The sequence below is a fragment of the Eleutherodactylus coqui genome, chromosome 3 (assembly GCF_035609145.1).
Source record: "Eleutherodactylus coqui strain aEleCoq1 chromosome 3, aEleCoq1.hap1, whole genome shotgun sequence".
Lineage (NCBI taxonomy): Eukaryota > Metazoa > Chordata > Amphibia > Anura > Eleutherodactylidae > Eleutherodactylus > Eleutherodactylus coqui.
In genome coordinates, this window is record NC_089839.1 from 289,705,866 (window position 1) to 289,719,861 (window position 13,996).

General features: G+C 44.0%; 1 protein-coding gene across 1 annotated transcript in view; it reads left to right on the forward strand.

Moving 5' to 3' along the window:
- Nucleotides 1-5,996: 5,996 nt before the first annotated feature.
- The window catches only part of LOC136621854 (protein wntless homolog B-like), a 45,215-nt gene continuing 37,215 nt past the window's right edge, over nt 5,997-13,996 (forward strand). Inside the window, exon 1 of the mRNA XM_066597645.1 lies at nt 5,997-6,212. Within this exon, the coding sequence (XP_066453742.1) occupies nt 6,107-6,212 (106 nt within the window). The 5' untranslated portion in view covers nt 5,997-6,106. The remainder of the gene's footprint in view (nt 6,213-13,996) is intronic.

Consider the following 13,996-nt stretch of genomic DNA (forward strand, 5'->3'; position numbering starts at 1 on the left):
TGCAAACAGGTCATTACTGAGACCACAGCATGCAAAAACCTAATCTAAAGAAGCCCTGCAAAGTGCAAAAACTGCCCATGAGCCACAGTGGATCCAAATATGACAATGATCAGTATGTATGTGCTATACCATAGCATCTAGACGTAGAAGCACTGCTGTAATGAAACGCTGGGAGAGTCATTTGAGTTTTTTTAGAATTTTTTTGTCCTTTTTGCCATTCACTTTGCACAGTCATGAAAGGATCTTTAGCCCTGCAGTGTATCTCAAGAATGACTTCATTGCCCATCTGACATTGAACTACACATAAGCTTCACGGCAAAAGTGATGCGTAAAAGTGCCCCTCCTATTGCAACATACTGTCTGCAGATAGGGATGTGCAAACAAGATAAGGGACCACACTGCAAAAATGTACGGACCCGTCCACACCGGCACTTTCATGTACATTTCACATATGCAAAAAATGTACATGAAAAGCCATGTAGAAACATGCATTTTAAGCATACGTTTGTGTTTTTACAATCTTATACGTTTTGATACATTTTGATCTATTTGGCTTGATATTTATATGAAACATGTTTATGTTTTTCACTGTAAACAGTTTTTTTTTTCTTAATAAAGTTTTTGCAGTTTAAGAATTTTTTCCTTAATCACAAAAAGACATGTACGTGTAACTCGTGGAAACATGCAGTCATATGCTTCCATACGATTTCCATTGACTGCAATGTTTAAAAAGAAAAGTATACTTTTTTGGGGGGTGGGGGGAGGGGCAGACATGCATAAAAGGCTACAGAAAAAAACAGAACTGCACAGCAACATATGCCTTGCTAGACATAGTCAAATGTATGCATTGATTACTTTTAACTCACTATAGCCTATGGGTCACTTAAAGGGGTTGTCTCACGCCGAAACGTTTTTTTTTTTTTATTCAATAGGCCCCCCGTTCGGCGCGAGACAAACCCAAGGGATGGGTTAAAAAAAAAAAAGTTTATTACTTACCCGAATCCCCGCGCTGCGGCGACTTCTTTCTTCCTTTACCAAGGTGGCCGCCGGGATCTTCACCCACGATGCACCGCGGGTCTTCTCCCATGGTGCACCGTGGGCTCTGTGCGGTCCATTGCCGATTCCAGCCTCCTGATTGGCTAGAATCGGCACACGTGACGGGGCAGAGCTAAGAGGACCAGCTGTCCGGCACGAGCGGCCCCATTCACCAGGGAGAAGACCGGACTGCGCAAGCGCGTCTAAAAACGCCAGAAGACAGCGAATTTAGACAGATCCATGGCGACGGGGACGCTAGCAGCGGAGCAGGTAAGTGAATAACTTCTGTATGGCTCATATTTAATGCACGATGTATATTACAAAGTGCATTAATATGGCCATACAGAAGTGCTGAACCCCACTTGATTTCACGAGACAACCCCTTTAAATGCTACTTTCCCTCTGTTGTGGGGGGGGGGGGGGAGGAAAGCGTGGATTTCACAGGTGACTAAATGACTGTGTACACCGGCCCGAAATCAGGACCCATTTTCTGGAACTCCTGAGTTATTGTATTATTCCCATCTTCTGTGATTTCCACTAAGTGGTTTCATTAAAGGAATGTTCCATCTTGTCCAAACATGGCTGAGATGGAAACACCGCTGATTATGAAGGGGCTGAGATGACGAAAACAGCCAAGGTGAGTTGAGCTATGCTTTCTTTGTAACTCCCATAGAAGTGAATGGGAGTTTCACAAACAGCATAGCAAAGCAAGCTTCCGAGTTACGGAAACAGCATAGCTTGTTGTGCTATACTGTTTGCATACCTTACATTGACTTCTATGGGAGTTATAGAAACAGTATGGTGCAGGGCAGAAGCAAAACTTAAGGCCCCAATGTAAAATCTGTAACAGGGCCGCCAACTGTAATGCTTTATTCATAGTACTGGGCTTCTAATATGGAGAAAATAAGTCTTATGGGCCCCCTAGGGCTCCTGGGCCCGGGTGCAATTGCACCCCCTATAGTTACGCCCCTGGTGCAGGGTGCTTAGCTATTTTTACCATCCTGACTATGCCTGGCCACCACATTCAGTGAGGTCACTGACTCAAGATAGTTGTGGGTCAAAGCCTGTAGATGTGCCATAAAAGTCTGAGATGGGATATCCCTTTAACTCCTAAAATAAAAAGAAGCACAATTTCAACTAGACTTGATATAAAAAAAACAAATTCTGTGCGGTCTGATCCAGTAATCATACTGACTGTCATCTATCCCCTACTTCTTGAAAATGTATATTTGGTAGGTTAGAGAGAAGTAGGAGACAAATGGAAGGGATTATGATTATAGGATCTGACTACACAGGGCTAGTTTGCTGTCTGTTACCATGGAGACACATAGGTCTGCATAGATGCTGGTGAGAATGATTATGCTCTGTCATGTATTACTCTCATACATTTTTTTGTTTGCGACCGAAATCGATCCTCAAGAGCATTCTTTGATTTACCAAGGCCGGTGACAGGTGAGGGCATTCCAGCGCACTTAGGCATCCGTAATACAGACCACAGGCTTAGCTAAAGCCTCGTGGGCCTGAGTACAAAAGTTCAGGTTGGGGCCCTCTTCACAACTTCCCTTTATGGCTGCCGAAAAAACTGCAAAGAATTTTACGCTGCGTCACTGGGTATTTTAGGTGACCAATCAATGCAGCACTACCAGCCAGGGAGGATGCTAACAATATGCCTTAACCCCCTTTGCCTCCAAAAATAAAATTATATCTGCATATACACACATTGTTAGAGAGCTAAGATGGCTTTCATAACACTGCAGGCTCAAATACAGCAGCTGTGTTCCAGTATAGCACTAAATTATACAGTCAGCATATTATAGTCAAATACCAGTTCTATGCAGTGATAGTGATTACAGTGCAGTTACCTCCAGTGATCACAGGTGACATCTCCTCTGATAGGTGTCATTAACGTTCCCTTCTTGTAAAAACAATTAGTCTCTGCGCACTCTTCTCATAGAATCTTAGAATCGTATAGTTGGAAGGGACCTCCAGGGTCATCTATCGGGTCCAACCCTCTGCTCAGTGCAGTTTTCACAAAATCAGCCTATGTTTGAAGACTTCCATAGAAGGAAAACTCACCACCTCCCATCCTCACCCTGCCGCTACCCCAATGCCCCTTTCAGTTTCTTCCTATAGTAACAATGCGTGCTGTTGTATTCCAAACTGTACCTAGTGCCCCCTGTTGTGCCCAGCAAAGTAACAGTGCCTTAATACAGTAAGGGAATGTTCACTCAGCGGAGTTCACTGTGGAAACATTCCATGTAAATTCTGGCTCTAAAATACGCGCAAACTAAAAAGAAGTGACATATAAGGCCAGTCTTACACATTTGTTGACAAAACGCCACGTTCGAAACTGCGGCAATTTACCGCGATTTCATGCAACATTCTCTGATGCATTCTACAGTGCTTGACAGTGTTTTTTAACGCACCCCATCGTTGTGATGGGTGAGCAGGTGCGTTAAAAAGAGCTTAATACGCAAATCTAGAGCAGACAGTGCTCGAAAATTGCGGCGTTTCTAATGCCACAGTCGAACACTAGTTGACAGGACAGATTCCATGTGCAGAAGCTGTGGATTTTGACATATTTTTTAGGCAAAAATAACCGCTGAAAATTCAGGATTTTGGTGCAGATCCACAACAGAATTCAAGTCTTCAGTTAAAAGTGCGAAAACTGCTGGCTATCCACACCAAATGGTTTGGATTTTCACTTTGTTTTTGGTGTGGATCAGCATCAAAATCCCCAACATGTGAGCATGCCCTTATATTTAACCCATAGTGCACAAAAACGAATTCCCCTTCTGAGTCCTTCTCATGGTCAGGGTGGCCCTCCTTCTGTGTCCTCTTCATTATCAGGGTATACCCCACCTTTTGCATACCCCCATGCTCAATGTGGCCCCCCTTCAGTGCCCCCTTCTCATGCTCAGTGTGAACCCCCCGACCACCTATTCTCACTTTGACCTCCCTTCTGTGCTCCCTCCCCATACTCTGTGTGAACCCCCTTCTGTACCCCCATGCCCAGTGTAGCCTCTCTTCTTTGCTCCCTCTTATGCTCTTTAGCATCCCCCCTTCTCCCTGTAGTCACACAGCTGCCCTAAAGCTCACGTTGCTGCACCACAGCCTGTCACAGCGTCTCTTGGTTTAAGGACAGGATCACAATTGCGACTCCTGCAACCCCTATAGCTATCCCACTGATGCAAATGGGTGTCCTGGCTTGGCCGTTGGTATCCTGGCCTGAATTACAAGCATCATATATTCCTAGATTATGGCCCTAACAGATTAGATGAGCTCCTAAAATGCAGGAGGGTAGATAGTTATTCCTAATTTACTATACAGTGTTTGATAAGATGACACCTCCAAAAATGCGAAGCTTTAGAGCGTGATCTATGCAGACACTAAGCCAGAGGATGTAACTCAGGATCAGTACAGGATAAGTAATGTATGTACACAGTGACTCCACCAGCAGAATAGTGAGTGCAGCTCTGGAGTATAATACAGAATGTATCTCAGGATCAGTATAGGATAAGTAATGTATGTATACAGTGACTCCACCAGCAGAATAGTGAGTGCAGCTCTGGAGTATAATACAGAATGTATCTCAGGATCAGTATAGGATAAGTAATGTATGTATACAGTGACTCCACCAGCAGAATAGTGAGTGCAGCTCTGGAGTATAATACAGAATGTATCTCAGGATCAGTATAGGATAAGTAATATATGTATACAGTGACTCCGCCAGCAGAATAGTGAGTACAGCTCTGGAGTATAACATAGGGTGTGAGGGTGCATTCAATGGCATTTAACTATGCAGTTCTAGGTTCTGTCTGAATCCCTGATGCATCCTAACTCAGGATTAGTACTAGTATTACTATCAGTGTGTTCTGGATCTGGACATTATGTACAGTATACTATGTAATGCATTAGGTACAGTATAGTGTGTAATGTATTAGGTACAGTATAGTGTGTAATGTATTAGGTACAGTATAGTGTGTAATGTATTAGGTACAGCATAGTGTATAAGGCATTAGGTACAGTATAGATGAGTTTGTGCTGGACATTATGTATAGTAGAGTGTATAATGCATTAGGGGTATCAGGGTACATTATAGTCTGTGCTGGACATTATGTATAGTATAGTATGTAATGCATTAGGTACAGTATAGTTTGTGCTGGACATTATGTACAGTATAGTGTGTAATGTATGAGGTACAGTATAGATGAGTTTGTGCTGGACATTATGTATAGTATAGGGTATAATGCATTATGTATAGTACAGATGAGTATGTAGGACACCATCCTTAGTGTAGAGGAGTTTGCACTGATCACTAGTGCAGTGTGTGCTGGATATGGACATTAGGGACATTATAGTGTATAATGCATTAGGGGTATTAGGTACAGTATAGTTTGTCCTGGACATTATGTACAGTATAGTGTGTAATGCATTAGGTACAGTATAGTTTGTGCTGGACATTATGTATAGTATAGTCTATAATGTATTAGGTACAGTATAGTGTGTAATGTATTAGGTACAGCATAGTTTGTCCTGGACATTATGTATAGTATAGTCTATAATGCATTATGTATAGTACAGATGAGTTTGTAGGACACCATCCTTAGTGTAGATGAGTTTGTGCTGGACATTATGTATATTAGAGTGTATAATGCATTAGGGGTATTAGGTACAGTATAGTTTGTGCTGGACATTATGTATAGTATAGTCTATAATGCATTATGTATAGTACAGATGAGTATGTAGGACACCATCCTTAGTGTAGATGAGTTTGTCCTGGACATTATGTATAGTATAGGGTATAATGCATTATGTATAGTACAGATGAGTATCTAGGACACCATCCTTAGTGTAGAGGAGTTTGCACTGATCACTAGTGCAGTGTGTGCTGGTCACTGGTCTGGTCACTGAGTGGCACTACAGCAGCAGCAGCGCAGCAGGCAGGGGAGGTGCAGTGTGAGGGCCGTCACGTGATCAGGAGGCTGCGGCAGCGGCTGATAAATCTGGAGGCTGCAGAGCACAGTGTGCGAGTCCGGGCACCCCAGAAATCTGTAAGCCGAGAGCAGCCATGGCGGGGGCAATCATAGAGAACATGAGCACCAAGAAGCTGTGCCTGGTGGGGGGCATCCTGCTTGTCTTCCAAGTCCTGGCATTCCTGGTCGGGGGGCTGATCGGTGAGTCTGATCTCCAAAACTTTTCTCCTTGTGTCTGCAGGCTCAGCACTCGCTCCCTGCACCCCAGTCCTCACCCTCGGGGTCCCCTATACTCAGCTGCTAGTCTAGCTCTTGTTTCCACTGGATATAATCAGTAACAGGGGTGCAGGAGTTTCTGTTCGGGAGCCCTCGTTACTTCTAAGAAGGGGATTCGGTCAGGATGGGGTTAATTCATGCTTTTTAGGTATCTCTGGGCACTTTCCATAAGGGGTTAAGCAGAAAAGTTCATTTTGGACTTAATAGTGGGAACAAAGTAACAACCCCCTCCTTTTTTTTTTCTTCTGCCCCCAAACTCCTCCCTGAGCAGCCTTTGTTTGATTTACACCCCAGGAAGGGAGGTCTGAGCCCTGCACACTCCAACATTTTAAGGTCTGGGCTGCACCTATCGGGATCACTTTGCTACACTGTTTCTTTTTGTTTTTTGAAAGTTATTTCCTGCTGTATAACTTTTTTTCCCCTCCCAAGTAGGGAGACTGAAACAATGTAGCAAATGCAGCCTGAACTATTTACATCAATTGCTTCAAAATATTTATAAAGTAAATCTCTAATGGACAATTGTTTCAAAACCACGAATATCCCATAAAATGTACTAATTCATCGTAACCAGTCAGTCGACTAATGGACTTTCATGACCGACATAAATTGTCAGATGAGTGTCATAATAACAATAGAGGGGAGAATAATTTGAAAACCTGTACAAAAAAAAAAATGTTAAGGACTCAAAGTTTTCAATTGGCTGGCCCTCTGCCGGAGCTCATCCAAATTAATTTCCGTCAACAAAAGGGAAAGACTGAGGAGATGCAGCGAAATTCATCTTGTGTTCACCAGTGTGAGATGCAACAACTAGGAAATCTAAAGTGTGTGTGTGTGTGTGTGTATTCACACAGGCAAGTGCGATAAGTCACTGCAATTTTGGTCAGATTGCAGTGCATGAAAATCAAATGTTTTTTTCAATAGAAAAATCTAAATACAATCACATGAAACTTGCTTTTACATGTGAATGCACTTATTTTGTCTTTGTTTATTCCAGACCCCCATAGGAAATTTTTAAAGGTGGGTTTGAGTGTAATTTTTATCTATTTTTTTTTATTTTTTTTCAAGTGGCATGCTCTAAGATAACAAAAGAATAGATGCTTACTAGAGATGAGCGAGCATACTCGCTAAGGGCAATTGCTCGAGAGACAAGGTTTGGGTGCCGGCATGGGGGAGCCGCGGCAGTGAGTTGCGACATTCAGCGGGAAGGGGGGTGGATAGAGGGAGAGAGAGATCTCCCCGCTCTCCCCCGCAGCTCCCTGCCTGCCGCCGGCACCCGAACCTTTTCTCTTGAGCGAGCAGGTACTTGCTAAGGGCAATGCTCGCTTGAGCAATTGCCCTTAGCGAGTATGCTCGCTCATCACTAATGCTTACCTCCCTTGTCTGCCCTAGAAGTGGCTGAGCTGCTTCCCCAGTGAATGTCCTGCTCTGGCCAGAAGTCAGTTGGCCACAGCACTCACTGGAGAGATTTACTGGAGCCAATCTGCTTCCAGGGGAAAGAAAGGAGGTAAGTATTCTCTTGTTTTATTGCCTGGCCATTTAATTAAAAAGTTATACTTGTACAACCCCTTTTTAAAGAAGAATTCCACAAAGGAAAAAAAAAATAGGACACGCTGTGACCCTTCTATCTTGGACCATCAGTCCGAGAAAAAATCACTAGTTTGTAACTAACCCATTAAAATTATTGGGTTCTTTTCACCGGCTAGTTCTGTTGATATTGGAATCGGATGGAACTTGCCCGTGTGAATGCACCCTAACAGTAATTGTCCTCCTTACTACAGTAAATGGTGTCCTTCCAGCCTTCATGTCAAGGAGAACAATATCAATTACTGCACTTTACGCAGGAAACCCATTCTCTGTGCCTGGCAAGCTTATGTGAAATCAGGAAATTATTTAGCCCATCCCTGAGGCCACAACATGGAAAGGAGGAAAGAAAAAAAGATTCTGGTTAGAACTTTGTAGCTTAAACTTCATTTAACCCACTTTACCAGCTAACAGCGCGTGTGTTTGTGTTACATTAAAGCTGTATGGCAGGGGAATAAGGAGGCCGGAGCATGTGTGTCTTCATTTGCAGAGTCTACTTGTATATGCCTTTCACTATAATTTAGGCCCCCTGCACACGGGCAGAAATTCGCAGCGGGATTTCCAGCAGAATTTCTGCCCGTGCCCGCTGCCATAGGATTGCATTAGATAGCGCAATCCTAGGCAGACGGCCACGATTTGTCCACGTGAAGACAAATTGCGGCATGTTCTATTTCTGTGCGGGTCTCGCAGAGGCCCCCCACAGAAATGTCAGTGGTGACGGGCCGGCTCCTCCCTGCGCATGTGCCGGCTGGGCGGCAGCCGTCACACAGCGCAGAGAGGAGACTCCTTGAGCAGGTGAACCGCAGGCCTGTGCAGGGGTACGCATCCCGCTGCTAGAATTCTCGCAGCGGGATCCGACCCGGCTGTCTACAGGTGGGCATAGTTTAAGACATTTTTTTTTTTCTTATTTAGAAAAAAAGGTAATTTTAGCTTGTTTAGATGGGTACTGGTTTCGTGTGTTTTTTTTTTTTGTTCGTTTTTTTTTTTACGAGCAAACTCTACTTTCCTCTTTTTTTGAAACCTGTAAAGTCCATTACAAGGTCAGTAATTGCCCATTGGGCCTCATGCACTTGGCTCTATTGTGAACCTGTGTAGTACTGATCTGTAGTAGGATGCCCATAGACTTCTCTGGCCCCATACTGTGCTTCCTGGCTATACAAATGTTTTTTTTGTGGATTGCTGCATTGCATTACATGTTTTGGAGGTTTACCTGCCTAGAAAGTTTATGGATAGTGAATATGATGCATTTTGGAGGCAGCATACAGCCACACAGGTGTTTAATACAGTCTTTAGTCAAAAAGCCTGATGCAGCGCTTTATCTCAACACTGGTGTATTATATTGAAATAACAGTAGTATACTTGAATAGGAGGTGTGAATGCGCTACACAATTGTATGATGAACGGCCCCTGGTGGCCCAGCAACATGGATTTCAATTTTGTTTTGAGGCCCCTGTAAGAGTGAGTAAAAAACAATTACAAAGTTGAAGAGAAGCCTAAATCCACTTTCCGCACGTCTCTAAAGTTCGGTGGGACTGCTGCTATGACTGAAGTAAGGAAAGTGTACTCAAAGTGGATTGGTTCTGCTATGATAGGGGCAGATCATCCAGGGAGTCGCCCACTGTCGCCAGCAGGAGATTCGGGTACCGATCCGCGTTGAGTCCCTGGAATGAACATGTGTCTAATGATTGTTCCATGGATGTATCGTAGTAGAAGGAGGACACTTAAAATACGCTTTTCTTGCTTCAGTCATATCAACAGTCCCACAGGACTAGGAGAGGAGGAAAGGGGATTTCTGCTTCTCATGCTACTTTGCCATCTCATATAGGGGCCACTACAGAATATTGAAATCTATGTTCCGGGGCTATACCATTAAGTAGCGCATCCATGCCTTCCTATTCACTATTGTTTTTATATACATAGTAACAGTGTGAAAGGCTGAAAAAAAGACATGCGTCTATATAGTTTAACCTATTACCACCCCCACCTCAATGTATATCAAGAGGAAGGACAAAAATCCCCTTGTGCTAGAAACCAATGTTCCTAATTTTAGGCTGGATTCAGACGACCGTATATCGCCTGGGTTTTCACGCCCAGCCTATATATGGCGTCTCTCTCTGCAGGGGGAGGAGGCTGGAAGAGCCAGGAGCAGTGCTCTGAGCTCCCGCCCCCTCTCTGCCTTCTCTCCGCCACTCTGCACTATTTGCAATGGGGAGAGGTGGGATGGGGGCGGGGCAAATTCACGTAACTTAGCCCTGCCCCCATCCCGCCTACTTTCATTGCAAATAGTGCAGAGGGGCGGAGAGGGGGTGGAAGGAGGCAGAGAGGGGGCGGGAGCTTAGTTCCTGCTCCTGGCTCTTCCATCCTCCACCCCCCACCCCCCCCCCCCCCGCAGATGAGGACATGGTATATCGGCTTGGCGTGAAAACCCAGCCGATATACATTCGTCTGAATCCACCCTTAGGGAAAGAAAAACTCCTTCCTGACTCCAGTCTGTCAATCAGAAAATAAAGGACACTAGTATTTGGATATAGTGGGGGATCAGTTTTTTTTATTTTTTACTACACCCTGTAGACACCTATGAACTGCATGTGGCACCGTACAATATTTGTGCACACAAATGTCATAAGGTGCAGCATCACAATTTTGACCCTGCAGGATGCCTCTCATTATACTTCTGTTGGTTCTATACTGCAATATACATTTTATGGTAAAGCTTTTGGACCAGGTAGCTGGGCTGCTCTAATATGGTCTGGTAATATTTTAGAAATTGTTTGGCTTCCGGATTTGGTTGTTTTGCTTTACAATCTGCAGTCAGTATGTATCATTATTTTGTCTGTGCTGTAGGTTTAAAGCAGAGCAACCAAATCGTGGCTTCAGAGGAATCTTATAAACTTGCTATTTGGGTATTCTGCCTCTGTTGCTATATGATCTGCTGACCACCTTGTGTCCGTACATTCATGCTGCCTCATTTTTGGATGTTGAAGGCTCTAGTTTGAAACTTGGCGAAAAAGTTGCACCCTTTGGGCTTAATAAATATTGTTAGCTATAAAGAGCCAACCCCAAGTGCTCTCAGGAAACTCACTAAATTACCAGAAGTAATTGGACACCTGAGCAAGAATCAAAAGCAATATTTATTTATACATATTCATACTTAACGAGGCCTCATTTGGCCCTAATGACATCAAATACTTTCTACTAATGTCTGATACACTTCAGCTGGCATTTCCCTCCATTCATCCTGCAAATGTTTGTTGCATTCTCTCAAAGGAGATTCATTGGTCCATCTACAATGGTGCAAGGAATGTCATCATTGGACAGTCGAGGAATGTTCTATGGAGTGACAAATCGTGCTACCCCATAATCAAATCAGATGGACATACTTTGGTGTGGAGGATGTCTGGGGAACACCTTCTGCCTAAGTGTGTTGTGCCAACAGTTAAGTCGGTGGAGGATCTGTTATGGCCTGGCTATGTTTTACGAGGCATGGTCCCAGTCCGTTGGTTGTAGTGGCAAGAACCATGAACACAGGAGTACCTTGACGTTCTGGACAATAATGTGCTGCTGTCATTGTGGAAATCTTCTGGAATGGTCGGCCATACCTCCAACAAGACAACACCCTTTGGCACAAATCCAGTGCTGTTTTACATTATTTTGAGGTTTTGGATGTTCCATGATTGGACTGGCCTGCATAGTCCTGACCTGAATTTCTTTGAGATGAAGAGGAAATATGAACAGCGTCCTTCTCTGAGAGCACTTGCCAGATGTTTGCAGAGTGAATGGAGGGAAATACCAGCTGAAGTGCATCTGACGTTAGTAGACTGTATGTCACGGCGAGTATCCAATGTCATTAGGGCCAAAGGAGCCCCACTAAGGATTAATAAATGAAAATAAATAGTACATTTGATTTTTGCTCAGGTGTTCATTTACCTTTCGGTTGGGTAATGTAGTCCTCATACTGTACATATGTAACATGTGCACAAGAATGTCTGTCTGAGACCGTCATTGTTTTTCTTTGTAAGACCCCCCCCCCCTTACCTCAAACTCATCCACAGCAGTCCCCAAATATACTTTGCTGCCGGTGCATCTTGGCTTATGTGTTCTTTTACATAATCCTCTCTGACTTCAATCTCTTTCTGGTTGGCTTACATCAATGGCAGCGGAGAGGAATTTGGCGTTAGGCTTTTGAAAGGAGAATGCAGAATTAAAGTTAATTTTGTATCAGGATTGACCATAAGGGGGTGAGGATGGGAGGGGCAGTTCGGATGGACGCTGGATACCTGGGGCTGTTTCCAGAATGAAGTGTTCTTTAGTCACGCCTAAAGTTCCCAGAGCAATCCAGAAAGAGTGAGGAGGCTCTCAGGTCAGATAAAGTTCTCAAACTTAGTGTTGAAGGAAACCCCGTTCACTGCCTTAAGCAGAAGGAAGAGTTAAAAGCTGCTATCCTCTGCTCCTTGTATTGGATACACACAGAGGCCGAAGAGTGACATGGACAACCTAGTCTTACTTTAATCTTTATTCACATCACTATTTTTGTCTTTGGGCCTCACTCATACCGAGAATCTGCACCAATGTGATTTTCTATGGCATGATCTGGTAAATTGTGCTGCGGTACAATACACATACACCATGGATTTTGAAATCTCTTGTGTAGAAAAGTATTAACATGTTAATTCCCAGCACAGGTTTAACATCGTAACTACGTCCAATGGCTGAATGCTGATTTGTCCCATTGACTGGGCTAAATCTGCATGAAAATTTGTGGTGATGCTCGGCTTAAGGCCGTGTTCAAACGACTGGATCGAATTGCACATGTGGGAGGCCAACAGCGGATTCCGGCTGTGAGCCCTGCCGGGGACCCTGCGTATGGCACTAACCGGAACTGTGTAGCACAGCCTAGGCTCGCAGGCGGTCATGCGCAGTACATGCTTCCTTTTTCTTGTAATCTCCACGCCGTCGCTTAGTGATGACTCGGTACCTGTAGCCCATATGCAATGTTAATGACTGAATGATGAGCAAACGAGTTATAGTTCGTCTTTCAGTTTAGGCAGACCTAAAAACTGACCGCCGATCAGTCTGTGCTAACGGGCAGTAGCTCCCCTGTGAATGACTTCCTGTTTCCTGTGAATGGAGGTGAGTGGCCGGGAGTGATCTCCAGTGCTCGGCCTCCATTCACTGAACATCTCTCACTCCTGTGTGAAAGCAGAGGTGCGGTTATAAATGGGACAGCGTTTTTCGACTGTGTGAAGGCACCTTTACGGGGTTTCCACAGGGTGGAATGCAAACGGAAATCTCGCGGTTTGGCTGCAGCGAAAAACCGTGAGATTTCTGCTGGGAAAGCTTTGCTTCAAAACCTGCGTCACCTAACCACTGGTTTTGGAGCGGCTTGGTTGCATACTGTACCGTTGCAGCCGGCGCTCCCATAGAGAGGAGCACGGCTGCAACGGGCAAAAAAAAATTGACATGCTGCGGACGGGGAATCTCATCCACATGGCTGGCTAAATCTGGAATTAACAACCGCAAGCAGACTTGCCGCAGAGAAATTCAAGACAGAATTTCCGCAGCAAATCCACACTGTGCGAACCCAGCCTTAGAGTAGTTTATATTCTTGTACGTAGGGGGCAGTACTATAGTAGTTATATTCTTGTCCATAGGGGGGCAGTATTATAGTAGTTATATTCTTGTATATAGGGGGCAGTATTATAGTAGTTATATTCTTGTATATAGGGGGCAGTATTATAGTAGTTATATTCTTGTCCATAGGGGGCAGTATTATAGTAGTTATATTCTTGTATATAGGGGGCAGTATTATAGTAGTTATATTCTTGTCCATAGGGGGCAGTATTATAGTAGTTATATTCTTGTATATAGGGGGCAGTACTATAGTAGTTATATTCTTGTATATAGGGGGCAGTATTACAGTAGGTATATTCTTGTCCATAGGGGGGCAGTATTACAGTAGGTATATTCTTGTCCATAGGGGGGCAGTATTACAGTAGGTATATTCTTGTCCATAGGGGGGCAGTATTACAGTAGGTATATTCTTGTCCATAGGGGGGCAGTATTACAGTAGGTATATTCTTGTCCATAGGGGGGCAGTATTACAGTAGGTATATTCTTGTCCATAGGGG